The sequence below is a fragment of the Bombus impatiens genome, unplaced genomic scaffold (genome assembly GCF_000188095.3).
Source record: "Bombus impatiens unplaced genomic scaffold, BIMP_2.2 scf_0089, whole genome shotgun sequence".
NCBI lineage: Eukaryota > Metazoa > Arthropoda > Insecta > Hymenoptera > Apidae > Bombus > Bombus impatiens.
This window is the reverse complement of record NT_176508.1, coordinates 509,107-537,099: the sequence shown is the minus strand read 5'-3', so window position 1 is coordinate 537,099 and position 27,993 is coordinate 509,107. Positions and strand designations below refer to the sequence as shown.

Genomic DNA, 27,993 nt, shown 5'->3' with positions numbered 1-27,993 from the left:
AAATCACCCAACGTTGAATCACACAATCGCAAATCATTTAATTTCGTATCAAACACATTGCTAGCATCGCTAGTAAATTAGCTACGTGATCTTGAGATGCGGATAGACTGGACAAGAGCTATCAGTTAACTCAGTGTGTTAACTGATAGCTCCTATCTACTATATTCACACTCTCAATCATTCCATTAATTAAGATCAAAATAGAACGAAACAAAATAGTATTTCTGTAATCATTTACCCTTTTATGATACGTATTATGTTTCAGATAACTTTTAATGTCTATACATGTACCAAATGGGTTATTGATATATTTCTTTAAAAATTCTTCTATATTTAAAACAAAAGCTATCAACGCAGAGTGAAAGACGAGTTTTATTTTCGAGACAAGCTACTTCTATACTATGACAGAAAGATGATGCAAGGATTTTAGAAAACTCTGACAATCGCTACTGTATCTCGTCTCTCTGGTATTAGACTATCAAATAGAACGAAGCAGACAAGAAGGTTGTTTAAAAAAGAATGTATAAAATTATAATGTACAAGGAGGTGCAATTTCAGGATAAAATAATCTCAACGACGTTGATCTTTTCATTTTATTGTACCAAAAAATTTCATCTCCTTCAATCATTATTAATTCAATATAATATATTTATCCTTTATATTTGTTATATCTTATTTATAATAAATATTTATAATAGTGTAGTATTCATCGTTATTCTTTATTGTGTCGCCATGAGCCATGAAAACGTGGAATCAGCAAGTTCTTAATTATCGTTACTATACTAACTAGAAAGACGTTTTGTGATCCTTTTTAATAAATCCACGAAACATATTAACAGAAGCACGCCACGTGGTTGCGTGCTTCTTTCTTTCTCTTCCTCTCTCTCTCTCTCTCTCTTTTTGTATGTTTCCTTTTCGTTTTCTTTTTTTACTTTACTTTTTTTTCTAAAAAGAGTAAAGTGCGGAGACACTTGTGTAAATTCCCAGATATTTTGATCGGAAAAAACAGTTTGTTCTTTCTCCTTATTTTCTCTTCTTTTAACCGTGTATATTTTAATTGATGAGAGCATTCAGACATAGACAATTCGTACGTTAAAACAATAGATATCTAAGGAAATTTTACAACTCGCTTAAGGCTCTAGTTCCCTTAAATCAGTTCGAATTAGAATCGAAACGAGGAACGTGTATATGTGTATGTTAATATTCTCCGATAATTTCGGGTTCGTATCGACAATATCTTCACCGAACGATTATTCGCTAATACATGATCTTCTCTTTTTACGCCGTGATCGTTTCTATTGATCGAACGATAAATCGAACAATTGAAACCCTCGTATGTAACTGATTTTAATGTACTAAGGCCTTAATGTGTCGAAGCAGCGGAGCTAATTATCGTTATACAATAAGAAAATATATATACCTCTACGGACACCAATAATTCGATCTCACGATTGTACGTGGAACGTAGACACAGTTCCCAAAAACATTACTTCTTTTTCTCATTTTCTTTTATTTAACTATTTATCTTCTTATTATTTTTTTCCCCCTTTTTTACTAGCAAGTCGATTTTCGGAAATTCGCAAACAAGTGCTCCAAAAATTTGCCACGTCGCTACGTTCCTCTTTTGCTCCATTCCTCTTTTTAATTCTTCTAAAGCTTAACTTTGACTTCTTTACTTATTTTTTCTTTTTTTTTTTTTTCTTTAACAAGTACCTCGATTCCCTGTAAACCCTGCAGTACTCGTGCGAGTTTGTTGGTCGGCTGGCGTTCCGACAGGTTTACATATAGCACGTGTTGTATCTTTACGACTTTCTGCGAAAACTGAATTGAACACATTAGACTGCAACGAGAACATTTTTTTCTTTTTTCCTTTTCTTTGTTCCTTTTATCGACGATTCTGTGTCGCGAAGTATTACGAGTAGACTGTGGATGTTTATGCGAACTCACGTTTCTATATAAACATAAGCAGAGAAAAACGAAATCTAGATATCATAACGAATATCGTACTGTAAACATTTTTACAGATTCCGTGCATTCTATAATTTCTCGCATTTTTTAAGTTTCCCATAAATGCATAAAAATCCGCAATCTTAATTACGATGTATCACCGACTGACTTACTGCAGAGTTAATGACAATCGTGTTTTGTATGTTTCAGCATCTTAATGTTAATCTGACATTACACGCTACGTATTGAGAATACTTCTACCGACGCAGTACCTAAGTTTTAAAGCCCTGCATACTCGAACCTGATTTTTGTTTACTTCGTAGATCAATCGTTCTTTGTTCTTTTTTATTTCAGAACGACTGTGACAAGTCAATAATAAAACGCGTTCACTTTCACGTGACTAAGACTCACCGACTAACAGTCGCTTAAAAGAAAATATGTTTCTTCTTTTTCTTTCTTTCCCTCCTCTTATCGTGTCCCTCCTCTCTCTCTCTCTCTTTTATATCCGTTATTGTGCATCACCTTCCTCTTAATCGTTCATCACATATATATATAATTGCATTTATGTATCAACTATTTGGCGATCGAATCAGACGATCGAATAGGATGTTGCTCAACTTCCGTCACCGCATCCCATCTCGTATAATGAGATCTACTACGCTTACGAATTTCAAAATATTACAGCGTACTTCAATGTATCAGACGCATAATGGAGAATATATTTCGTGACTCGTTTTATTCGTTACCTTAAAATTTAATATCCATTTAACTTTAATCTCGATTCTTGTAAAATTGAAAAGAAGAAAGAAGAGAAGAATAAAATAACAAGCTCGTGCCCTCACGATAATCCTATGATCGTTCTTTTCACAATAAGTACGTTATTGACCATTCACGAAGAAAATCTGACAACGATTCTCTTCGTTCGTTTATGCTGAAACATTTAAACACATTATTTCGCGTTTTCATAGTATACGAATTCCTTATTCCGACCATCTTGGATATCGACTTCGCGTATAATATCGTGAAATTTGTCTACGAAGATGTTGCAAAAATTCAACTTTGCATCGTTATGCGTCGTTCATAACGGTTCTTCTCTCCCTTTTTTTTTTTTAATATACAGGGTGGTTGGTAACTGGTGGTACAAGCGGACAGGAGGTGATTCTACGCCAAAAAAGAAGTTGAAAATATAGAATAAAAATTAAAAAATTTTAAAAATTAAAGAAATAACGTCAATCGAGACAACGATCTACAGTGAGATCCGTTATAACGAGACGCGATGAAGTGCACGCGTACCGAGCGAAAATTCAAAGTCGATTTTCTCGAAAACAAAGTCTCAAATTAAAAATTTGTATTCTACATTTTCTACTTCTTTTTTCGCGTAGAATCACCCCCTTTCTGCTTGTACCGCCGGTTACCAACCACTCTATATATACAACTACGAGCAAGCTCGATATCCATTAAAAATTCGTATACGATTTGCCCTTGTTGTAACTGAATCGTAAGACGAAGAGTTTCGATAGAACGTTTCATAAAAACTGTGAAAGAGAACAGAAGAAAAGAAACAGAATAGAACTCGGTATGAATAGATGGAGATGAAAGAATCAAATGGAATATATTCTCCGTTAACGTAATAGCATCGTTGTTGTGTATCTTGTGTAAAACTAGCTTCGATCGTTTCTAATCGTACGATAACGATAAGTTCTGTATAGCTTTAATCAACCATTATTGCGAATGCGTACGTTGGCATCGTCATTAACACATTAGATAACATCGACGATATAGTTATTATGAACGAGTAGCAAAAATATTGCTATTTCCTTGTCTCGGTGGAATTTATCCGAAAGTGGGAGGAAGATGTATCGCTGAAAATTAATTCGATTATCGTAAAACTAAACGTTGAAACGTGTTACGAGAGAAGATGTCCTCAAACGATCATTGACAATCTTAACGACGGAGCAAGAATAGCCGTGGCAACGACGAACGCTTAACTCTTCATAGGCAAACATATTTTTTGAACTCCCTTCTAGATGAACTGAATCGTTTTGAACGCTTAATGTCGTCGGTACGTTATATACAATCGTTCGTTAGATCAAACGATTGGAACTTTTTCGATAGAAATAAAAATTCAAGAAAAGAAATACAAAAGTAAAATTTCGTTTAAGCATTCAGTTAAGATTCAGTTTATCCGCGAAGGTCTAACTTTCTTCTATCGAAGATTGTACGGGAAAAAGCATGATATATACTACTTGTGGAAGTGAACTTGAAAAATACCATTCGTTTGTGCCCGTAAATACAAAATATTGAACGTAATTATCTTGTTGCAATTTTATTAAATTTATCCTTCAAAGGGTTAATTTCAAAATTAAATGAAACGACAGTTCTATTAGTGCGTATATTGATCGACAGCCAATTTTGAATTTTAAAATTGCCACAATTTCGAAATTTTCTTTCTTTTTTTTTTCACGATCAAATACATACGTACGATGTTTTTCTTCGACCGATCGTTAAAATATTCAGATTCTATCGTACGACTGTTCTTGCTCCGACAAAGAAACGACTGGGTTCCGTAGCTGCGTCTAAAACGTCAGCTTCGTCGCGGCCTTACGATGAAAAATTGTAAACACGATGAACCTTAGTTGTAAACTTATCGCGATACTCGAAACATTTAACGAACGGTCAGTTGATTCTTCGCAGAAGAAAGCGGAAACGTGGCCGCCTCCCCTGACCAGAATGGAAATTAACGAAGTGACACTCGCTTTGGCAACGAATGGCATTGCTCGTCACTGCTTGCTTCTGCAGTTGTCCCACGATCGTGTATCCACATATACTTACGTACGTTTCATTCATTTTTGCACGAGTTCAAACGAGCCAGACATTCGTCTTTCAACGACTCGAGAAAACGGCTAACGCGATTTCGCCGGATAACTCTGGGCAGTCACGAGTAACTCTGCGTCGTCTAATATCGATCTTAATCGTCGATCTTAATTACACGCGTTGAATTTGATCATAGATAACGACTCCTTTGCATTATATACGTTTTACGTAGATGCTACGCCACGAAAAAAAAAATAAAAAAGAAGGGAAAAGAGTGGAAACACAGGGAGAGATGCGTATGAACGTAAGCGATGACGCGATGTCATTTTTTCAAGTTTGACGAGTAATAAAACGAATTATAAATTGGAGGAATAATTTAGAGAAGAAAGAATCTTCGTTCGATGGGTGCACGATTAAAATGGAAAGGCATAATATAGACTCGCGTACTACTGTTCGAAGGTTTCGCATCACTTTTGAAATTCGCAGTTCGTGGAAGAAAATAAAAATGGTTTACTATGTTTTGTCTTACATTGGTTTATTAGAAGCTTCTTGCATTGTATTGTCATGTGTGTTCGTTCTTCGTTTTTATAAAATCACGAATTGAGCAGAGTTCTTGTTCGCGATAAAATTATAATTCGAAACGTACTCTGAAATTCTGTAAGCAATACCTGAGACAAAAATACGACGAAAAGAGACTTTATGCATCGTGGTTTGTCCATCGATCGATCGATCGTTAACTCCATTGAGTTTGCTAAGGAATGAACTGGACAAAGTTAATGGGAAAATCCAATCTAACGTCTTAGACGCATCTCTAGGAATTAATGTGAAATAATTGGAAAAATTTGTAAAAGGGATACCATAAATATGAGAAATTTTGACGAGGAAGAAAAGTTCTTTTCATAATGAATCCTAATCCAAATCTTACTTTCTTCTTCTTATAATTGTATGTACTAACTTAAAATATACAAAAGTTCAAATATTAATTAGTATTTTTTTTTTCATAAGAACTGTAGGTAGTTCCTTTTTCGTTAAACGACTGATCCCATACTTGTGAGCGATAGCGCGCGAAGGAACAACAAATGAATTGGTCTAATAAACTTACGAGATTAAGTATGCGGTAAGACGTACAACGTAGATGTAATAAACATAAGGAGAGACAAACAACAATTGCAAAAAAATAAAAAATGATTATTAAAACTATCCTTTCGGTTGGTTAAACAATCAGTTAGTAAAACCATAATAATACATAATAGAGTTATGCGAATACGATCAATAATAACATAATAATTAATCGATAAACCTATGTTACATGTATAAAAGTAATAATGTGAGATCTGTGAATACGACTTTACCTCGATTACTGTAACCTACGAGAACGCAAAATTTGTGATTATCGTTTCTTAAGCTCTCTTCCTTCTATAATTTCTTTTTCTTTTTCTTTTTTTTTTTTTCTTTTTCGTTATCCGTTCGATCCTTTTGCTTATAGTATTAAGGATATCTTTGAAAAGAACATAAGCGCCCGAAGACGCGTCCAAAGATGCTAACGAGAACGTATTAAAGCTTGCTACAACAGTTTACTTGGAAGTAAAGAGAATATTCCATGGAGAGGTATAGAGCACGGATAAACACTGAGAGAAATTAGTGTAAATTACTGTTCAGAATTACAAACGGACTATCTAAATACAAAACGATGATAGAAAGAACAGAATCTGAATCATCGTCACTTAATCTTTGTGTATTTTTCTTCGTGTGTCGTCCTAAATGTAATTTCGTTGAAAGAGAAGGTTCACGAGTATATCGCAATGACCAGATGATACAAAAAAGAAGTATGACAAAATGAAAGAAATATAATTTACATATATATCGTTACAGTGCCTGAGAAAAACGTCGAAAGGGCATGTGAATGCCTAATAAGCCATACAAACGCCGTATCAGTTTCACTCCATTTTAATAATCATTTCTCTAATCAGTAAATACATTGCTATACACTTCATCAACGTATAGAGCCACTGCGAATCGTACGAAAAAATACCATGAAAGCACGTCTTAAATAATCATAAATAATTGTAAATTCTGAATGACAGTATCATTTTTATCCATTTCCTTGTTTTACTTCCACGTAAATATATTCTATTTCCTTAAATAAAAAGGAAAGATTGCGTAACAATTAAAAACGTGTGGACGCGGCTATCGCTTTTTACGAATTTCACGACTCGTCCCTTGGCACAATTAAAATTAAAACCGCGTAATAAATAAAAGAAGGGAGAATTATCAAGATTCGACAATCTTGACAACGTTCGCGACTCATTGAAAATAAGAAATCAAATATGCGAAATCTCTAAATCATAGACGAATGAAAGCGCATAAAAAAACGATGCGTTGACATAAATGAAACGATAACCGCGCCCATACTACGAGTAATAATAGAACGATAATATTAAATTTATTCGTTAAAAACTAAGGAGTGAACCTATTGCAAGAATACAGACAAGAAATTTCGATTTTTCTTATAAACAGTTTTTGGTAAAATTTATTCTCTATCCTCGTATCCTTTCCTCTTTCTTTTCTATTTCTTTTCTCTTTCTAATAATATTTCTCTCTGACATCGCATTCCCAACTAGCCGAACACTCTTCAAAAGAGAAAAAAAAGACTTACACAAAGCTTAACATTGTTCTTCAACGTTATCTCGATATTCGAAAATAAAAGCACACGCTGTATTAGTTTTACGTTCTTCCAAGCGATTGATTTAATTATCGATGTGTGTGTTTGTGTCTGTTTAATTAATGCTCTTCGTTTTTTTTTCCACCGAATATGTTTACCAATAAGATTTTCATTCTTCTTTTTTTTTTTTTTTTTTTTTTTTTTTTTTTTTTTTTTTTTTTTTTTTTTTTTTTTTTTTTTTTTTTTTTTTTTTTTTTTTTTTTTTTTTTTTTTTTTTTTTTTTTTTTTTTTTTTTTTTTTTTTTTTTTTTTTTTTTTTTTTTTTTTTTTTTTTTTTTTTTTTTTTTTTTTTTTTTTTTTTTTTTTTTTTTTTTTTTTTTTTTTTTTTTTTTTTACAGAGACCCATGTAATAAGGCACAATTTTCTGCCTGAGAAGGCACTAAAATATCATTTTCTATACTTGCACGTATAGTTGATCGTATTGCATATACGTAAACCACGCAAAAGGAGAGAGATCAGTTTGAAGCGAGTTACAACTAAACGAAGATTATTGTGCACCAAGATTTGTACAAATTCGTGTCCTCCCGTTTGCTACAAGCCTTTTCGCATCATCGGAAAAAAGAAACGATTCCTCACTTCCACTAGATATTCTTCTATCATCCATTGATTTCCTTTGCTTCTCGCCAATTCTGCCCCAGACTTTCACGCCGTATGCGCTTTGTTCTCTCGATTAAGCCGAACGTCGATAGAATTAAAAAAAAAAAAGAAAGAAAAAACACGATGCATGAATACGACTTGCATGAACGCGCAGTTTAAAGTTACCTCTAAAAAATATCGATCGTATCAAAAAAAAATTTTTTTTCCTTTTTCCATCCTTTCTTATTCCACGCAAATAAAATATTACATACACCACGGCGCTCGAACGAAGTCATTTTTTCACTCTTACAAGCGACTCTCTCGTTTCGATTAAAAATTTGGAAAAACTTTTCATACCATGCGTTTAGAAAAATCCTTGTACAAACAATATTAATTGCTCTAAAGTCATTTGTTTCTTTTTCTCTTTTTTTCTTTTTTTTTTTTTTTGTTCTTTTCTTACTTTTTTTTTATGATAAAATAATCGTGAGAATATCACCAGAGAAATTTTCGCGATGAGCCGTTAGACGGTTGTGTCCAGATTGCTTCTACTTCCTCCCGAGTGAATGAAATCTACGTCCATTTCCGAATACTGACGCAACTCCGGTGTGTACGCCGCGTCGTTGTCCTCTCGCAACTCTCTGAAAATTCGTACGTTCGATGTGTTCGCGTGTGTCTCGAGACAGGAGGCCGAGGTCGTTCGTAAGTGACCAGTGTCTTCGATCGTTTCCCTTCCGTCGAAAAACGTTGACCGTGCAGATTTCAACTGTGGCTGGGATGTCCCGACATTAACATCGCTACTTAAACGCCGTTTATATCGTAGATTTGTCAGTGTCTTCAACACTGTTGACGAAGCCTTTTCTCGTTGCTGCGCCCTACGAGGGAAACGTTCAGGGATGGTGATGACAGAACAGAAAGAGGAAGACGCACCTAGTATCCTATTTTCCATTCCGCTTTTTCTTTTTTGTTTCTCTTTCGCATGATAATTCATTTTGTGAACATAAGAAAAAAGAAAAGAGATCGTCTAATAACCAGATATATCTTTTGAACCACGGCAAACAACAAAAAGAAATAATTCGTTGGAACGTTAAACGAGCGGAAAACAATAGCTTTTTTTTTTTCTTTAGTTTTATCGCATCGTTGACTCTTCGTGTAGTTACAAACGTACGAATCCTGTCAATTTCAAATACGATGCAATAGTCTGGTGACAAATTATCGTGCAAATTACAAAAGAGTCGTTACTCTACGAGCAAGCATTTTCGAAAACACGTGAAACGAATGTTTATTCGAAATCGATGTTGATTCGAGATCTATATCGTGCTTGCTCGTGGCACCTGTACGAATAACGAGAGCGCACAGAGAGACAGAGAATAACAAGCGTAATGTGAATTACGACATCCGAAAGATATACATACTTGTCGAGCGAACGTGATCTTTCTTTCATGCTCGTGCATCGTTCTTTTTAACGCCCCAAGACTGTCTGTGTTTCTGACTCGACTCGATCGGGAAGGGGAAAAAAAGAAAGAGAAAGAACCAGAGGGAGATCGACGAAGAATTCGAAACGTGGAGGAATAATCGAACAAAAATATTCAACGAAAAAAAAAAAAAAAAGAAAAGAAACAATTTTTCCAGAATAATTCATCGTAGAATTTGACGGCGCAACCGCGCGTACGATCGTTAAACGGAACGTCAACGACGCACGATGATTCGCGACTATTCGATCGATGCCAGATCGCCAACAATCTGAAGGTATCGACGTTCGATCAATCGGTAGCAAAGCCGTGAATTTAAAAGAAGAAAATCAAAAAAAAAAAAAAATGCAAAAAAACGAGGCGTTTCTTTCTCGAAAACGGCGCGTATCATTTTTCTCGTCAACGTCCCTCGTTGAAAAACACGACGACGGCGACGACGAGAGCGCCAATCTCTCGCGTAAAGAGAACTTCAAAAGCGATATCCTTTTTTTTCTACGTATACATCATCGTTCTCGTACTTTCTCCTTTCCTTCAAATTTCGTTTCCTTTTCATTTTCTCTTCTTTCGTTTACGTATGCGTTCCCTTTTATCTTTTTTTTCTTTTCTTTTTATCTCCCGATTCGTTAACGGACAACCTGGTCGCGGTTCAACGTTCCCTACGAAACAAAGTGACGAGTGTGCCACGCAGCTAAACCGATAGTGAGGTTCGGAGGTTCGAAATGTAAGCATCTATTTGGTAGGACGAGCGGTCGGAGTTTACAAGAAATCGAGATTAAGGATATGGGTACGGATGGTAAAATATTTGGTTACAACTCCATGTCCTGCGCCTCGTCCTCGCTGAAGTCGCTCATCGAAGACTCGCTATCGGACGACACCCCGTTTTCAGTACCGCTGTTCTCCTGGTCCCTTAGCGCCTCCTCCGTTGCGTATTTCCTCACGTAATCTGCCAAGAAATCAAGAAGGAAATTGCATCCCCGGCTAAATATACTTGGTTCGACGTTGAAAATAACTTCGAACGTCGTAGCCACGAGTTGTCTCGTGATTTCCATCGCGAGATAATCGATCAGAGAAAGCCGTAAACCGAAGGAATACGAGGCTCGTAAACACAGACTAAAACAGTGTGTTTCTCGTGTTTTCGTACGAGTCCTCTCTCTCTCTCTCTCTCCACTCACCTGCTACTTTCTTCTTGTACTCCTCAGGTTTGTGTAGATACATGGCCGCTGCGTCGCCATTTAACGGGTCGATTGGATTAGGATATGTTAACAACTGGGGCAGGAAGGACTCGAATATATTCGACAAATCTGAAACAGTAAATGAGAAAGATCGTCGTTGAATCGGTACAGAGAAACGCGATTGGCGAAATTATACGTTGGAATATTATTGGCCAATGTAAGATTTATAGAGGGTTTACGATTAAATTTCCAGATTATGTAAATACGTACCGTAAAGGGCAGTCCAAGCCTGGTTTATTACGTCTAGACACACGGTGCCTGAGACTTCGTCAATGTTAGGGTGGTACACCTTGTTCATAAAGCCGATCGAAGGAGATTTGAAGGGGTAGTGCTCGGGTAAGTGAACCCTCACTTTCCATATTCCACCCTCGTAAGGTGCTGTAACGTAATAGAAGAATACAATGTCCGTAACGATCGTACGCAAAAAGTCTTCTACGCGTAATATACGGCGGAAAGTATTGGCTATTGCAGTATCAGGAAATCACCAAAAGCGAAACTTTGGTTTCTACACTTTTAAATTTCTCATAAATTCACAAGCATCTACAGCGAAATTATCGACAACGAAATTACCGATATTCGTCGATGCTGGAAACCTAAGAAACTCGAACAATAGAACAAAATTGTTGTTTCGTAAATTATTGTTTGGTTCTAGTTTTCGTTATACCGTTTATCGTACTACTTTATTACACTGTCAAACAACGCGTATGATATCTCGAAAATTGATCGCAAAATGGTATCATGTAAATTGCTCGGTATTTCGCTGGAAATTTCTCCGAAAATTCGGTTTAACGTGCCGAATCGTCCCTTTGAATCGGCCAAACACACGGTTCCCGCTAATTACTTGCGGCAGGGTATTCCATGTACCCCGATAAATCGTACGTAGCGCGTAGAACGTGACCAGGAGATACCGGTCGATCGAACGTTGAGAACGTAGAGACAAAGAACAGAGTGTTCGCCGAATGAAATTTATTTCGACAACAACGAGCAACGAGACCTTCGACCGCGGATTAAAATCAATCACTGGAAACGTTCGGAATGAGTGGAGGGAAAAGGAGAAAAAGAGATTGCAAGAAGAAGAAGCGTAGAGGTAAAGGAACGAGCGAGGAACGAAACGTATTTTTTCAGCCAGTTGGTACTCGGAGCGGAAAATCTGGTAGGTAATCAATTAGTCGGCGAGTATAAACGTTTGAGACAAACGAAGGGACGGAACCTTAAGGAACCTCCGTAATTTCACAATTTTTATATTCTTACAATTTTACGTGTAACTGAACGACGATCGGTCTACTTGTAACTCGTAAGATTACAAATACAAAAGTATGCTTGCTTTCTTACTATTTTATTGCTACTTGCTTGCTGTATTGTTAATTTTGTTAGGACAGAAAACTTGAAGATACGGATGTTCGCGCAAATTAATATCTATATAAACAAAACCGGGGGAAAAAATCCGAATAAAAATTTGTTCCATTCTGTAAGTATCGTAACTCAATATTTTGCATTGTATATTTTATATACTTTTACGTATCGCGTGCCATCTGATCGTCTTTGCACGTTTAAATTTTCCATAGATGTGATTAACATTCGCAGTGTATTTGTTAATATCGGTAACTTTTACCTTGTGATTTATAAAATTTCGCATAAAATAACGCTCACACGAGAACGCTCAGATGTCAAATTGACTCAAATTATGTCAAATCGCGATTGAAGCGTTCTTGACTGTGTCCAAAAGTAAAAATGAATCAAAGAGAAAGGGAAAAGCGGGACAAGGAAACGATGTTCTTCGAGCGGCATTGTATGGAATAAAAATATCAGACCGATATTGTGTAATAAACGGTGTGCAACGTTTGAAACACCGCGAGATACTTGCCTTCTTGTTTGCACGATTATACCATGGCTAGCTCGCTAGTTAATTCTCTTCGAAATTAATACCATAATTAATATGATCGTGGAAACAGAGAGAAATCGAGCTATCTATCGCATGATAATCGCATCGAAATCGGAAAAGCCGGCGGGCATCGATGATACGTATAGAATGGGCTGCTGTGCCGATTCCATCCTGTTCTCTGTTCACGGATATTCGTTCTCGAGCCATCTGCGACGAAATTGCGGCAATAACATGTGAGCACCGATACTGATCAATTAACGACGAGCAAATTTCAGCCTCTAAAGTAGCACTGCTTCGTAGAATTATATCTATTTGAAAATGATCATAATTAGTTGAAACATGGTACAACTACGTGTCGTATAGTTGGTGCGAGACCTTCTACTTCGTCTTAAGAATTCGAAGATTAAGTATCTTACGTGTAAGACGCATAATATTTTAGCAGGGTGTGCAGGGTGTACCTTTATACAGGGTGTACCAGTTTTTCCCCGCCAGACGATGTCTGTATATTATACAGGTCCAAATAGGAAAGAAACGTCGCATATAAACATACATCGTTGGAAGCATTGTCAAAGATAACGAGCGTGCGTTACTACGGTACAAAAGTATGAACAGACTGGGAAATTTACGTCTAATGATATTCAGAATATACATAGCATCGTTGTGAAGCCAGTACTATACGCACAATACACAGAAGACATTACTACTATTACTGAGACCCCGATAGTTACATCTGCAGATGATACAGCACACAACTTATTGAACTTTTCGAACTTATTGAAGCAGGTATACCTCGTAGCATCGTTGTGGGGTCAGTACTCTACACACAATACACAGAAGATATTACTACTATTACTGAGACCCCAATAGTTACATCTGCAGATGATACAACATACAACTTATTGAACTTTTCGAACTTATTGAAGCAGATATACCTCATAGCATCGTTGTGGGGCCAGTACTCTACACACAATACACAGAAGATATTACTACTATTACTGAGACCCCAATAGTTACATCTGCAGATGATACAGCATACAACTTACTGAACTTTTCGAACTTATTGATATTCAGAATATATTGTAATATAGTTCTACGACTTCAACTTCAACGATAAAGATATAATAAATAAACGATAGTATAACTACGAATATGGTAACGAAATACAACTAATAGAAGGGAATTTCAAAGAGGAATAAAATCAAATTTTCGCCGCTGGCAATCTTGTAGCGAGAGCAACGATGAATATTTTGAAATGGAATTGGAATGTAATTGGAGCTGTAGATATTCCTGATCTATTCATACTTTGTAGCTCATAGTTACAGTACTTTCATACATCGCTCTTTTGTTATAACTCTTTAACGATGCCTTCAAAGATATACGTTTATGTGAAATTTTTTCTTATCTCGACCCGTAGAATATATCGACAACGTTTGGCGAGAAAAAAAGAACTGGGATACCATGTATGTTAGCTAATTTCTTTATTAAACGTCCGAGATACGTACTTTGTTTGTTTAAACGAATAACAATTAGGATTTATCGATGTCAATGAGAATTAAGTAATTTGTTGTTGCAAGAGAAACGCGAAAACTAATATATTAAACCGAACTGATCTGTCCCTACTACTGAAAATAGGGGAGAAAAAAGGAAAATTTCCCTCTGAACGTTTTTAAAAATTTTGTCTGGCAACTCCGACTATGTTGAATAACGAGCATCGTTGCGAAAAAAAACGATACGATGAATTGTCGAATCGATTCGGCTCGAGTATTCCAAAGTCGAGTAGCAGAAGGCCACACCAGCTATTACGCAGACCTGGAGTGCACGGCTCTCTCGGTTTTCCGTCACAGCGGACCGACTTTTGCGTTCGAGAATCACGATTCGCGAACGTACATGCGCGTTAGTACATTTGCGATCGCACCCACACACGACACAGCTTACGTACACACAGCCTACCTGTACCTCTACGCTACTGTGTGTAAATATTTGAACATTTCCGACGCTGCACGCTTCCAAATTATTGCAGATATATAAAAGTTACTTTTCAAATAAAACTCTTCAAACTGATTCAATTTCTTCCATTACACCACCACTTGTACGACAATTTACTAACTAATGATATCAGTGAATCGACACGTTTACCAATTGACTGACAAAGTTGTAAGTTATAATTTTCCTTTGTAATTTTGCAATTGTATACAATATGGGATAAACAAACGACTTGCCAATTTCTAAACTTTATTTATAAAATCGAATTTATTTTATTACCAAAGTTACTGTAACAGAAGAGCAACGTTGTGGTACAAATGTATGGCAATAGATCGTGACTTGTACACAATCTCGCGCACAATAGCGAAACTCTACAAGAGGACTAAGCTATCGAAATACTTATGGATGGTAATACGACTTACACACGTGGCGATGCAAACGTGCGTTACGCGTTCGCGGCAGACGCATAGGCGAGAAACGTGACCCACCTGTGCGTACACGCACGTGGAAACACGCGCGCGCCGATTCACGGTGAAAGTATCGATATCCACGCGGAATCGGAGCTACGAGAATGCACAAGCAGCACCGAGTTTAATTCCTATCCGGCGTGCAACGAGAGTTCATCGAACCTCGCGGACTCATCCTTCCTCTCCTCTTTCGTAATTTTTATTTTCTTTCTTTTTTCCTATATTTTTGTTCTCCTCTCGCTATGTACGCCGTATTTCGTGTATTTTTTCGTCCAATTTTTTTGTTCAAAAGATCGTGCACGCGTTATTGGAGCAGCGGCGCGTATACGCGCTTTTTTAAACGTACTCGCATTTCTGAATTTCATGTCTACATCATTCGACGGTTTATAAATCCAATTCGTACAGATATTCTTTCTTCTTTTTTTCTTTTTCATTCTGTCGTGTGTGAATTTTTCCCTTTCAATTTTTTGTATGAATGTTCGATTATTGGTTGGCGAAACATTGTGCATGCCTTCGCAAACTGAGTTTAATTACGTTTTTATGAACGATCGCACGTGTACTGAACACATAGTCGCTATTGTTTGGACCATTTCAAACAGAGGAGAACCATTGCTTGTATAAAATCATTCCATAAGCTTTTATCTTTGCTTTGATTTTTATAATTTTAAAAAGTAATAAAGTCGAAAGTAATTGTATATTGATCTTGAAACTTCGTCGGAGATTTTTCCAGTAAAATTTCTTGTAACTTCTCTACGACGTAGAAAATTGATTCGACTGGATAATTAGTTCCCTTAATCGATATAGTACAACAACAATCTAATTTCTTAGGACCAAGTTTCACGGAGGTAAATTGGCATAATTTAAAAAACGAAAAGATCGAGAGGGAGAGCAGTAATTGCGTATGATTTAGAAATTTCCTACAACGACACGGTGTTCCGTTACGCCCTACTAAAACTTACGAGGGTTGTAAATAGCTGGTCGAACACCGTAACTGAAGCCGACCATTTCCTGTTTCTGTCTGATTGAATCGTAATGGACCATAGGATGATCTCTCGTTTGCGCGATAACTGAGCTATTGCTGCGTATTTCCTGCTTTGACCGATCCTCTCGGTCCTTACTTTTCGCAATTCATATTCATGCCACATCTCTTCAAACTTCCTTCGCGACCGATCAACTATAAACTTTATACGACAAGATCGCAATTATCGAAACTTGTCGAACAACGTCGTAAAGGTGCGTTTACATCGAACGAGCAAACGACATACAGCGAGTGCAAGTTCAGTTTGGCTTTTCAGAGACTCGTCTCGAGAAAATGACCGAGCAACAACTGGACACGGTGTAATATATTTAACTACTTTATATACCAGCATAATGTATATAACGTCTGAATATTGAAATTCGTTCAAATTTGGTCCCGTTCTAAACTCAGTTTTTCAATCGTGTGATTCGCGTCTCTCTCGAACAGATTCCGGTAAATTCAATTTCGTTCTACCGACTTTCTGTTTGACTACGCTTGCTAAGTTTTCCACGAGTTAATTTCGCGACAGTTTTAGCTGGATTCGCGCGAGAAAAATCGATATCACCGCGCTACGACGTGCAAATTGGAATAAGTCTCGCCGAACAAATTGCCACGAAAAAGTGTTTTTTCTGTTCGAAGCGCACTTTATCGAGCCTCGTGAATTATCTTTATTAAACGTGCGCCGACCGTGCCGTGTTCGCCACGATCCTCTGTTAGTTTGACCTAACTGGTTACACCGACAGCAGGTCGAATTTTATCGCGATTAAAAACGAGAGGAATAAAAACAACCAAGAAGGAAAGAGATATATAATTATATCTCGCTTCATTTCCTTCTTAACGAAAGGAACTTTCTATGGAGTAGATTTCTGAAATTTAACGAAGAATCATAAATTAGAGAAATTAGTCTAGTGTCATTTCTTAGAATATTTACGATTTAATTGTGCCTTTGCATCGCTAAGTATTTCCTATGTTTGATGAAAATATGAATAGAAAAATCGTTTACGCTTTTACGCTTGCCGTTGTACGTACGCAACATTGTATTTTTAATTGATCATTAATTAATTAAATGAATTAAATGAGCGGTCTTCTCAACGGTTTAAAATACAATCTCCTAACTAGTTTATTTATCATGGGAACGCAATTATACAATCAAATGTTGGTTAAATATTCGTGTATTTCAGTCCGTGGTTTAATCGTGCTTATCCTACTTCACCAGATATATAACGTATAATTCACCCTAGTTATCGATGGTTAACGCTTTAAACGCGATACACGTACATAATTGAAATAAAATGCGTCGTGCTAGACCAAAGTATGAAACTACATCTATTGAAAGCAAACTTGTGTTTCTATAATACTGTTGTAAATCATACTGCTTGAATAAGAAAATATTTTTATTTTTCTGTAACGTTATTGTATAACGCGAAATATTGTATTTTTAACATAGTACGTGTAACTATTATTCATTTCCTAAAAATTATCGGGAAGTTTCGATCAACCGTAATTCCTTCCGAATGCTTCTCACTTTAAAATTATAAATAATCATCTTTCCAAACGTAAAACAACATTCTGTTCGACATTCAAGATTACAAACTAATAATTTCATCATCAAAATAATTTCATTAAACTTCATTCTTTGATATATTCGTATAATTTGCTATATCGCTTTGATCTTGAAAAATGTTATCATAGAGTACTCTAAAATTAAAGGTTTCGGCGTGTGCGTTTAAAAAAAGCTTATAATGTCAAAAGAAAAAATTCAATGTTAACTCGTAGAATAGAAGACTGGTAATTCTTCTTAGACTGATAATCCTCAGACGATGAGTCAAAGGGGAATATCGGTGAATATCAATGACAGTGTTTTAGATGATGCTACTGAAAACAGCTCGATGTAAACAATGAAAGAGATAGTGTTTCGGACGAAAGTAAAACTATTCTACAATTATTCGTCGCTTGGTGTAAATAGGAAAAGTACAGAAAGCGAATAAACAGATTACGCACGAGTAAAGCGACGAACAAATGCCAAGACGAAAGAAAATAGCTACTTTATCGTTTCAAAGAATAAAACATGGATTAGATAAGGAATTTTGGTATATTCCTTCTATTCCTATAATCCTATATTCACGGACGATTGCTTTCTGTAACGCGTATTCGATTTATCAATTTATCAATTTAAAAGAATTTCGCAATCTGAAAATTAATAATTTTCATGGATACAAAGCAACGAGAGAGATATCGTTAGAGAAGATTAAATGAAAATTGTACGAGTCCTTTGACGTGCGATTAAATTAAAAGAAATTTTCCATAAAGATTTCATTGAATTTCCCACGAATCTCCATACACAGAGAGATGAAAAAAAACGTCACACGCCATCAAGAAATGAAAATATTTTTAATAAATAAATTGTTACTCCGAATTCCCGACGTGAAACGAGGCTTCTGGCCTGCCATGCGTTTCCCGCGTCAAAATGTACAAAGGATTAACAATCTATGCCTTTCAGAAAAATATTTTAATTTCAAAATAACACACGTTGTTTCCTTTTTCATCGCTCGGAATGTACGAAGGAGATTGGTGGCGTGCATATGTCACGTCGTACTTTTCCCATGTCAAACTATACAGTGACGTGTTTGGAATGTCATTTGACGCCAAAGGTTGATTAAATACACGTCGTTGCAGAGAACTAACACGCGTTCAAAAGTTTTACTTGAAAAGACATTTTACGCGCAACGGCTTAATACAATAAAATGAAATCGCATTAGCGATTGCTGGCCAGTCATTTTCACTTTTGTCGCGCGTCCGTTATTATTAAAAACGAATTTCTACCTTGTTCGCAATTTACATCAATACAGAAGCCAACGTACAGCGTCAACTAGCAGTTAAATTACCGAAAAACGACATCTTCTGACTCAGGAACTTTTATCCTGGTAGTCATTAAGTTACATATTGATTACTGTCAAATTACTCTTGACTATAGTGGCATTAGTAGCAGTCGGTAGTGGCAGTCAATGGTGACAGTTTGTAGCGGCAATCGATACAGCGCAGGGCTGCGAACAAAACTAAACGTTAGGAACGTGGACCTGATTCGTTCAGGATTTTAGGTTGTCCTCGGTTTACGATACGGACAACGCATCTGCCATTTTTTGGGAAGTTGGAATTTCCCACATTAAGCCAGTAAACCACGTGTCATGATTCTTGACTCGATGAGAATTCGACAATGAACGAAGGACGATGTCGCCAACGGGACGTTACGCATCCTCGACCTGATGCGCACAAGACTCGCCACACGCAGGATACAATTCGATAGTCACAGGATTGGACAGAAACAAACTCACTTCACAGGAAACGTTGATGAAAACACACCCCCCTGCACGGACAGTTAGAACATAAACACACCAGACGCTTCAAGAGAAAGGAGACTCATCGCACACTCGCCTACGTTCAAACTCTGCTACTTACGTTTCATACTCTTCCGTTTATACCAAACAGTTCAAATAAACATACTAAACCCAAGCTTACTAGAAATCTTTAAAATCTACCTTCACCTTGAGCGTTAATATCGTTCAAGGTTCGCCATCTCAACCGAACAGTTGCAACCTGACTGATCGCCACCTAAGTTGATAATAAGTCGCGACACTTATACGAATAAAATAATATTTGGTAACGTGATGTGACAGTAAACTACAGAGAACAGTCTCGTTTTAGTCATCACCATATTTTAGAAGCGAAAAGGCTATACCAAAATGTAGTATTTATAGGGCGTCAGTCTTTATACGATGTGCGTGGCTAGTATCTTTGCTTCAAACATTTCCACGAGGAACATCATTATCGTAGCAATTGCAAATTTTCACTGTTTTTAGCGTTTGCTACTTACACAACTGTGATATGTAAAAATATACAATGCGAATGTTCAAATATTCATTTTATAAACATAAAACCTGTTACAATTAAACGTAATTTTAATAATTTCTACGTAAATGATCTCGATCGAGTACATCAAATCATTTACAGATACGAAAAGAGGGTATCGCAAAGGTATTTCAGCGAGTATAGTAAAAAAGTGTTTAAAGTATGTAGCGATAACTCGTAAACCGTAAATTTTCCAAACAAATTTTTAAACAGTTCAATAACGCAATTAAACGATGAACCTTTTTCAGATATCCTTCGCGATTCTTGAGATATTTCACGAAAAAAGAAAATTCTCCACCGAGTTATGAACACGAAGGAAAAATGGGGCTGTATCGCGGATGAAATACTTTACTTGTACGCAAAGTTCCATCGTTTTTCGAATTTCCGAGCTGCCTAACCTTCCTTGTGAGTGGCACGCGCCTGCGGCCTGTACTCTTTCATCCTTGGCCCGCTCAAGGTTTTTCACCCTCTCGGACGCATTTCGAAAGACGAAGGGACTGGAGCCCGCGGATGCAGGTTCGATACGAGGCTTCTCTCTTCCAAGCTCGACCTAGTGACCCAGTTTTTACTCGCGTTGCCGTGCGCCACTCGCGAGGGCCGTGCCACGCATTAATTTTCCATTTCTGCGATTCGAGCGTGGCCCGAGACTGAAACGGACCTGCACAAACAAAACTCGCCGACCATGTGACCAACGGCGCGCCATTACTTTCCGTCGAATTAATGCGAACGACCGAGTATGTTTGAAGAGTGCGGCCAATGCGGTTTCCACAGGATTCGATCCACGTTCTTTCCTTCTTTCGCCTCTTCTTCTTTCTTGTCTTTGCGGATTTGTTTACAGAAGGCGTTTCTCCCGGTAGTTTCTCATGCGCGTGGTTGAAATGTTCGAGGCGGTTTCAGTTAGCTTTAGTTATTTGAGTTGTTTTGGTTTGGCAGAAGCAAATTTTGGTGAAGCTTGTGCGTTCGACTCATTAGCTGCTCTATGATCTATGTTTAAGGATCGTGGGAGGAAATTTGTATTTTATAGTATAACCTGATCGAAGGATATATGCGCTTAATATTTCAGAAACGTGCGTTGATTAAAATCATTGAAAATTAATTCGCATTTATCTATATTACAATTATGTGGTAATTGGGGAGGGGGGAGGGGGGGAGGAAAAAAACCCGAGGAAAAGAAGTTGGTAATTAATAGATGAGTCTCTTCAGGGTCGTGTTTATCTAGGTCAAAAAAAAAAGATAATTTCATTCACAATGACCTTCGCTATATCTCCTATAGGGAGACTGTACTTATGCGCTTATCTTAAGGAAAATTAAATATACATTATGTATCAGTCTCCCTGGAGGAATTAAATATTGTAATCAGGCACAACAAATAATACTTAAATCTTATCTTTAGCTTCAATTTATAAAAGATTATCAGATACAGATTATGTGTTTCGTCTTGCTCGTCAGTATACGCAGCCAGAAAAGAAATCACGAAAGAAAGAATTAAACGCAAAAAGGAAGCAATAATGAATTCGAAAAGGTAGATGGAGTCAGGTTAATTGACGCGACGTTTGGAATTCCCTTGTAAAATAGAAATACATCCATTAACGTAGTTCTATCGGATGCTAGTTTCGCACGTGCGCACCGTTTAACAGCGACGAAGATTTACGAGCAGGAAATGAAATCTTCGACGAGACGTTTAAGAGGATTGCGAAGAGAAACGTCTTACTTTAAATTTTCGAAACGCCGGATAAGTGCACGCCGGCGACGTACACTGAGAATATCGTGGAAAGTTCGTCGAACATCGTGCATGCTCTATACCATAAGCTCGATGCAAACTTTTCATCTCGATGCATAATTGAACACGACTCTGCCTCGAATTTCCATGCAGACCCATATCATACGCTGACGAGCATTCAACGCCTTCTTCGTTAAACCGAGTATCCATCAAACCGTGCATTCTTAATCCTCGAATAGTACAGTGGGCTGCTGTATTCTCTACTCATTTACGTTTTATCTATGATTGCTCTTTATTATATACGCTTCCTGTATATTTATTTCTTTGTTGTGATGTGAGATCAACTATGAACATTCGTAGGTTTGCAGCTGTTTGATGCGATCGTTATATCGACACTGCAACCACCGATTTATAACGTATACAATATACGATATAAACATAGCTACTTCGAATTAAAGCAACATTATGAAAATAGATAAGAATATACAGAATGGTTGGTAACCGGTGGTACAAACGGAAAGGAGGTGATTCTACGCGAAAAAAGAAGTCGAAAATGTAGAATAAAAATTTGTCGTTCGAGGCTTTGTTTTCGAGAAAATCGACTTTGAATTTTCGCTCGGCACGCGTGCATTTTGTCGCGTCTCGTTATAACGGATCTCACTGTAAATCGTTGTCTCGATTGACGTTATTTTTTTAATTTTAAAAATTTAAAAATTTTTAAATTTTTATTCTATATTTTCGACTTCTTTTTTCGCATAGAAACACCCCCTTTCCGCTTGTACCACCAGTTACCAACCACCCTGTATATAATCATGTTTCTGTCGATAAATCTCAATAATTTCGCTTAGACGCTTGAATGTTGCTATTAATTGAGAAAACGAAAGCCTGGTATTTAGCGTTAATTTCCTAGGACAGTGAAACGCGAAGGAAATTCTCAGCAGACAAATTTGAAAAATGATAAAAATGATGAAGTGGAGAAAGAGGCGGAAAGTTTAAAGTAAAAGATCATTAATAACGGAACCATTCAGACATTTACCTCTATTGAATGCAACGGAATAGCGAATTTTCTTTGATACACCAATATTACTCTGCACGATTACAGACGCTCGTAATCATTCTCGGTTATTTGTCGTCCATGAATGCTGCGTGTCTCAGCCGAGACAAATTTACATTCACAAACACCCGGAAACGTTTGCAAACCTTTGCCACAGCTATAGTTGAATAAACATATTTTCCCCATAAATACGTATTCGCAAGCATAAAATAGTATATTAAGTATCGACCTGCAAGCACGCACAAATACAAATAAACGGCAAATTTTCTTTGAAATATCGAAATTACTCTGAAAATTCGCAAATGTGCGCAATAATCGTTCGCGGCTCTATTTATCGTCCATCTATGCTTCGCGTCCCAACCGAAAAGCAAATACATGTTCGCAAACGTTAGCAAACATTTTACGTGACCAATGGATATCCAACTTATGAGAGCAAGTACAACATGTCGCGTGGACGACGAATTCGCGTTCGTCGAACATCGAACGATGAAACGAAATCTCGTTAAACGAGTATTTAATCCTTCGATGGCCTTATAATCACTCGAACCTAGCACATGCTCGCGATCAGTTCTACGAGATTACATAGGGGTGGTGGAGAGGGACCCTTATGCACAACATAATTTGCAGTGTGACGCAAACAGCTTCTGCGTGGAAACTGGGTCAGCTGGAAGCGCAGCAATTTAGACGCATCGAGAAAAAAAAAAAGGAAAGTGAAAATTAAATAGTCTATGCGTTTTTAAGCTGATAAGGGAGTTACTAGTGGGTCGACCATTAAAGGGTCGGAATTTTCTCAACTATTTTCGTCCTATCTTTCTTTTCACGATTTTCACAATTACCCAGGTGTGGTTTCGTTTGGACAAAAATTTGAATCGTTGTTTAACTGTATTACGGTAGTAGAATTTATAAAGCTGACTCAATTTTGCGATGACTTAATAAGGTGTGTCTTTGACGTTGTTGAACATTTAATAGAACAGACCTTGGTGTTCCAGTGTTTCTTCAAAGATTTATCGCAAAATCTATATTCACTTGATTAAAACCAGCGATATTACAATTACACTTGTAATTATGTATATTATGGTGTTCCTCTGTTACATCTTCATTGTGAATTATTTCCAATTCTACCAATAATTCTCAAAATAATATTGAATTCTTAAAACGCTATTCCTTTCTCTCCTTTCGTTCACATATTAACCATCTATTACTTCCAATTCTACGAATAATACTCTAGGTGAAGTCAAGAAATATTATACACCGAACCTTCGATACAATTTATAATAATTTCCAATCCATTTTTTTGTACATAAATAAACCCTCTGTTACATCGACAATCACGATTCTATTAACTCGATTTTGTGAATATACATATAGATTATATTTTCAATGCTGTTGAATTTTCATCCCTTTCTGTCGTATACAAATTAATCGTCTGTTATTTCGAATTCTACAAACAATACTATAAATCAATGCAGACAATATCACAAACCAAATTGACGCTAATGATTCTATCGTTGCTGCGACCACTTTAAAATAAACCTATACAAAAGAAAATATTATAAACCGAATTTCCAATGCAGTTGGATTTCCAACACGTCGTTTAAATGCCAAAATTAATCGTTCGTCGCTTCCTTTGATTCCATAAGGAAATCGAAGCAACGCACAGTGCGGCATACAGTGGACAAAAATCGAAATAATCATCGTTCCATCTTAATCTTATTACTCGATGATATCATCAGTCTATAAATACCGTAAATGTAAACAATAATTACCACAAAAATTTAATTTATCCAATTTAAAAAATTCTTTCCTTCCTCGAAGATCTATTTGAGAAAGAAACGGTCCAAGTCATCCTGTAATTTTGATTATTCTACTCCAAATAGGTTTTGCATTACATTGCCATATCATTTTCTTCCTACAAACTGTTACACCGAATTTTCTTCATTTTTTTAGCGAAATCCATTCGTAATCTCGACTTGGTCGAAGAGTGGATTTCTAACCACGCTTATAATCCAAGAAAAATGTTTTAAGCTACGCAAAAGTTCTGTTCTTTGGTCTGTTTTGAACGTCAGCACAATATTGGACGGAACGGAAGGGAAGATAAATAATTTTCGCATGGCGCTTACGAAAGAATGGAAAGATTGTTTCCGGCATCGGCGCTATTTACTTAAACGTCACCGCGTGTATGGTAATTAGACAAAGAAATAAGCGTTCACGATACTTCAAGTGAACCAGACAGTAAGGAAAATACAAAGATTCGATCTCCTGTAATCAGGTTTGAGGAAAGCTGCACATTAAATCCATTTTTTTACCTTTGTTGCGAATTCTCATTCAAATGTCGTACCGTGGAACGTGACAATGTGGACAAATTGTCCAGACAATGTGAACGTGGCAAACGTCGCCTGCAAACGTACAAATGTAGCCTACACCTGATCCGCGAACGTGAACTACGAACGTGAACTACGAACGTGAACTACGAACGTGAACTACGAACGTAAACTACGAACGTGAGCTACGAACATGCGGGCCTGCGAACGTAGCCAGTGAATTTTGATTTTTGTGCCGAACCCTCGTTCAAATGCCGCATTGTGCAACGTGACAATTAACTAACAGTTGAAGCGGATTAAAAAAAGAAAAAAAGAGTCGCTGTACCATATGAAAGAGCTCGTTCTTGCACGTACGCACACGTCATACAGCACGATCGATCCCTGTGCTCGTTCTTGTGCAGATGCAAAGTGTCGTGAAAGCGCGTTTCGAGAAAAGGTAAAATGCAATTACCCCAGGCCACGATATCTCACTGGCGGCTCTCCACGAGGCAATATCTCGATAAAGCCTCGAAAGCAATTGCTAGTGTTCTTGCCGCGGCCTGGCAAAAGAATCGAAAGCACGGATCGTGGAAACATCGCTGAACAGAATGGCTTGCGCGGGATAGAAACGAAAAACAACAGGCGGAGAAGGTGGAAAACGTTTCCCGGGGCATGCAATCTGCAATTTCTCATTAATATCAATCACGTCAAATCTAGAATTAATGCGATCTCGATCGTTCGCTATTAATTTTGATTTTTAAATAATTTCCCTCTCACTTTATTTTCGTCGGTTCAATATCGTTTTCATCGGTTTTCTATGCTTATCTCTTCGCTATTTTGCACTTGTTGGTAATCTTAATTATTTGATGTTGTAAATATACGTGTAATTAATTACTTGATCAAAGTACTTTAGTCTGACCAACGCTATTGTTCGATCGTTTGCTCCTTTTTTCTCCTGTTTATCTTTCTCTCATTTCCCAAGGATTTATTGACGGTTCTACAGACTTGTTTTATTAAATTAATCATCTTTTAATCGTTCTCTGAATCGTTTTCGATCGAATCATATTTTTCTAGCGTTCGAAAAATTTCTTAAATTTGAGGAACATGTAACAGAATCATTACCGCGTGATCTGCACGATTTCTTGTCTCCATTATATATATCGATGATTTCCCCAAAACATTAAACTTCTTTTCTCCAGTGAAATTAAGATAAGATTGAAACGTAAAAAGTTTGAGGAACGCAGAGGAATCAAGATTAGGATTAATAGCTCGATTTCCATCGACATTTTTTCTTATCTCTTTGCTTTTCTTCTTCTCTCGACTGTTTCACTTTTGTTTTTTTAGGGGATTGTCGGTAATTTTAAACATCCGAGTTTGATGATTATCCGAGGGTGGCAGAACACGTTTGCTCCGAGATGCCATTAAGGTTTTAGCGTACAATTTCGTGCATTTTAATGAGCAATAAAGTTTCCTGGTTAAAAAAAGCTCCATAAATTTGATTTCTAGCTTCAACAATTTTACCCATCGTTGAACGCGATCCTTCGTTCCCAGTTTGAGTTTGCAAGTTCGAATTGCTAATTAAAAGGTGTATCGCGAAGTTTATGGCTTAACTATGGGTCAATCAATTAGTTTTCTTCGTGAAGTTATCTTCGAGAAACAACGCAGATTCTCGCCATTCGTTTATCTACAAACAATATAATTCGACATCTGTCTTCCGTATATACAACGAGAATTTTGTTCGCTTATGAGAAGAGAAATTAGAACGAATTGCAGCTTTTTATTTTAACATGTTATTTAAACATTTTGAATTTATTTTGATACTTTCATTTTATCGCTAGCATAATTTGAGTGCATGTTTTAATTGCTGTAAACTAGTTTTCAAAAAGTGTTCACCCGTTTCAAAGCTTATTGGGTAACGTTGCAAAAGTAGCAGAATATAATAAACAGACGGTGGATTATTATGTTTTTGCAAGGAAATGTACAAGACTGTGCGGAGTAAACATGATATTTAAAAAGGTATAAAATTTCTAACGTAAAGTTCTCGTTATAACATCTAAAGTGAAACAAACCCTTACTCAGGTTTCGCTTCTTCGGTATTCGTGCAAATATAAATTTGCATAACAATCCATCGTCTAACAATGCAATTACTTTCTTAATAATAAAATTAGCAACTAACGATTATTATAAATAAATCGTTTCATAAATGAATCAATGGCACGTATATCGATGAAACGCGATAGTAAAGTAATAAATAGAAATCAAATTTTCAAAATCTGGGAATACTTTCTATGTAACTTTCAAACAGCACCACGTTAAAGAGAGTGAAAAGATTTATAAAAATATTACGCTCGATTATGTATGCACACGATTTCCCATCGATTCTCGCGAGTTTAACGCGAAACCTTCCTAAATACGACCGTACCACGAATAATATGTAAAATCCTCATCAAATCCACGGTATGCTATTGCGAGACTTGTTTACACGATATAAACCTCTGGTAAATCGAGTGACACGCACATGAGCACAATGTATAATAACATGTATAATCATGATATTCCTCGGCCACTGTGATAACATTACGGCGGTTACGTTATATCTCTACGTTCCTACGTTTCGATGTGAATAATAACACTTCGAGAACTAGCGAAAAGAAATTTCATCGGTCACGAGAATTGGCTAAGATAAATATATGTTTAAAACACAACTGCCATCACGTTGATCGATCAGAAAGAGCGACAAAGTGTAGTAATATTGATCATATTGATAGCATGTACTTTAATCAAGATTGTCAATATCAATGAAGAAGTAAATATAAAGATAAGAAACGATATTTCTATTTTTGTTTGAGTTTCATTTTTGAAAGAAAAACATAACTAAATATATTGCAATTGTAAGGAGACAGT

The 27,993-nt window shown here is 36.7% G+C and overlaps 1 protein-coding gene and 1 long non-coding RNA gene across 3 annotated transcripts in view; one reads left to right on the top strand and one right to left on the bottom strand.

Moving 5' to 3' along the window:
• Position 1: 1 nt before the first annotated feature.
• Positions 2–13,925, top strand: LOC117152607. Its single transcript, XR_004463007.1, has 3 exons — positions 2–12; positions 1,789–1,793; positions 13,387–13,925. It is a non-coding gene; the product is annotated as an uncharacterized LOC117152607 (long non-coding RNA).
• LOC100747753 (ubiquitin-conjugating enzyme E2 H) overlaps positions 7,793–27,993 on the bottom strand; it is a 46,358-nt gene continuing 26,157 nt past the window's right edge. The window contains exons 3-6 of one of the 2 annotated variants that reach the window (XR_001102810.3): positions 10,970–11,137; positions 10,700–10,828; positions 9,471–10,470; positions 7,793–8,930 (exon numbers count right to left, since the gene is read on the bottom strand). Coding sequence is in view for 1 of the 2 variants with exons in the window: in XM_003485905.4 (XP_003485953.1) it covers positions 10,334–10,470; positions 10,700–10,828; positions 10,970–11,137 (434 nt within the window). In the remaining variant the exon portion in view is untranslated. Of the gene's footprint in view, positions 10,471–10,699; positions 10,829–10,969; positions 11,138–27,993 lie in introns of both variants that reach the window. The other variant, XM_003485905.4, reaches the window with a different exon arrangement.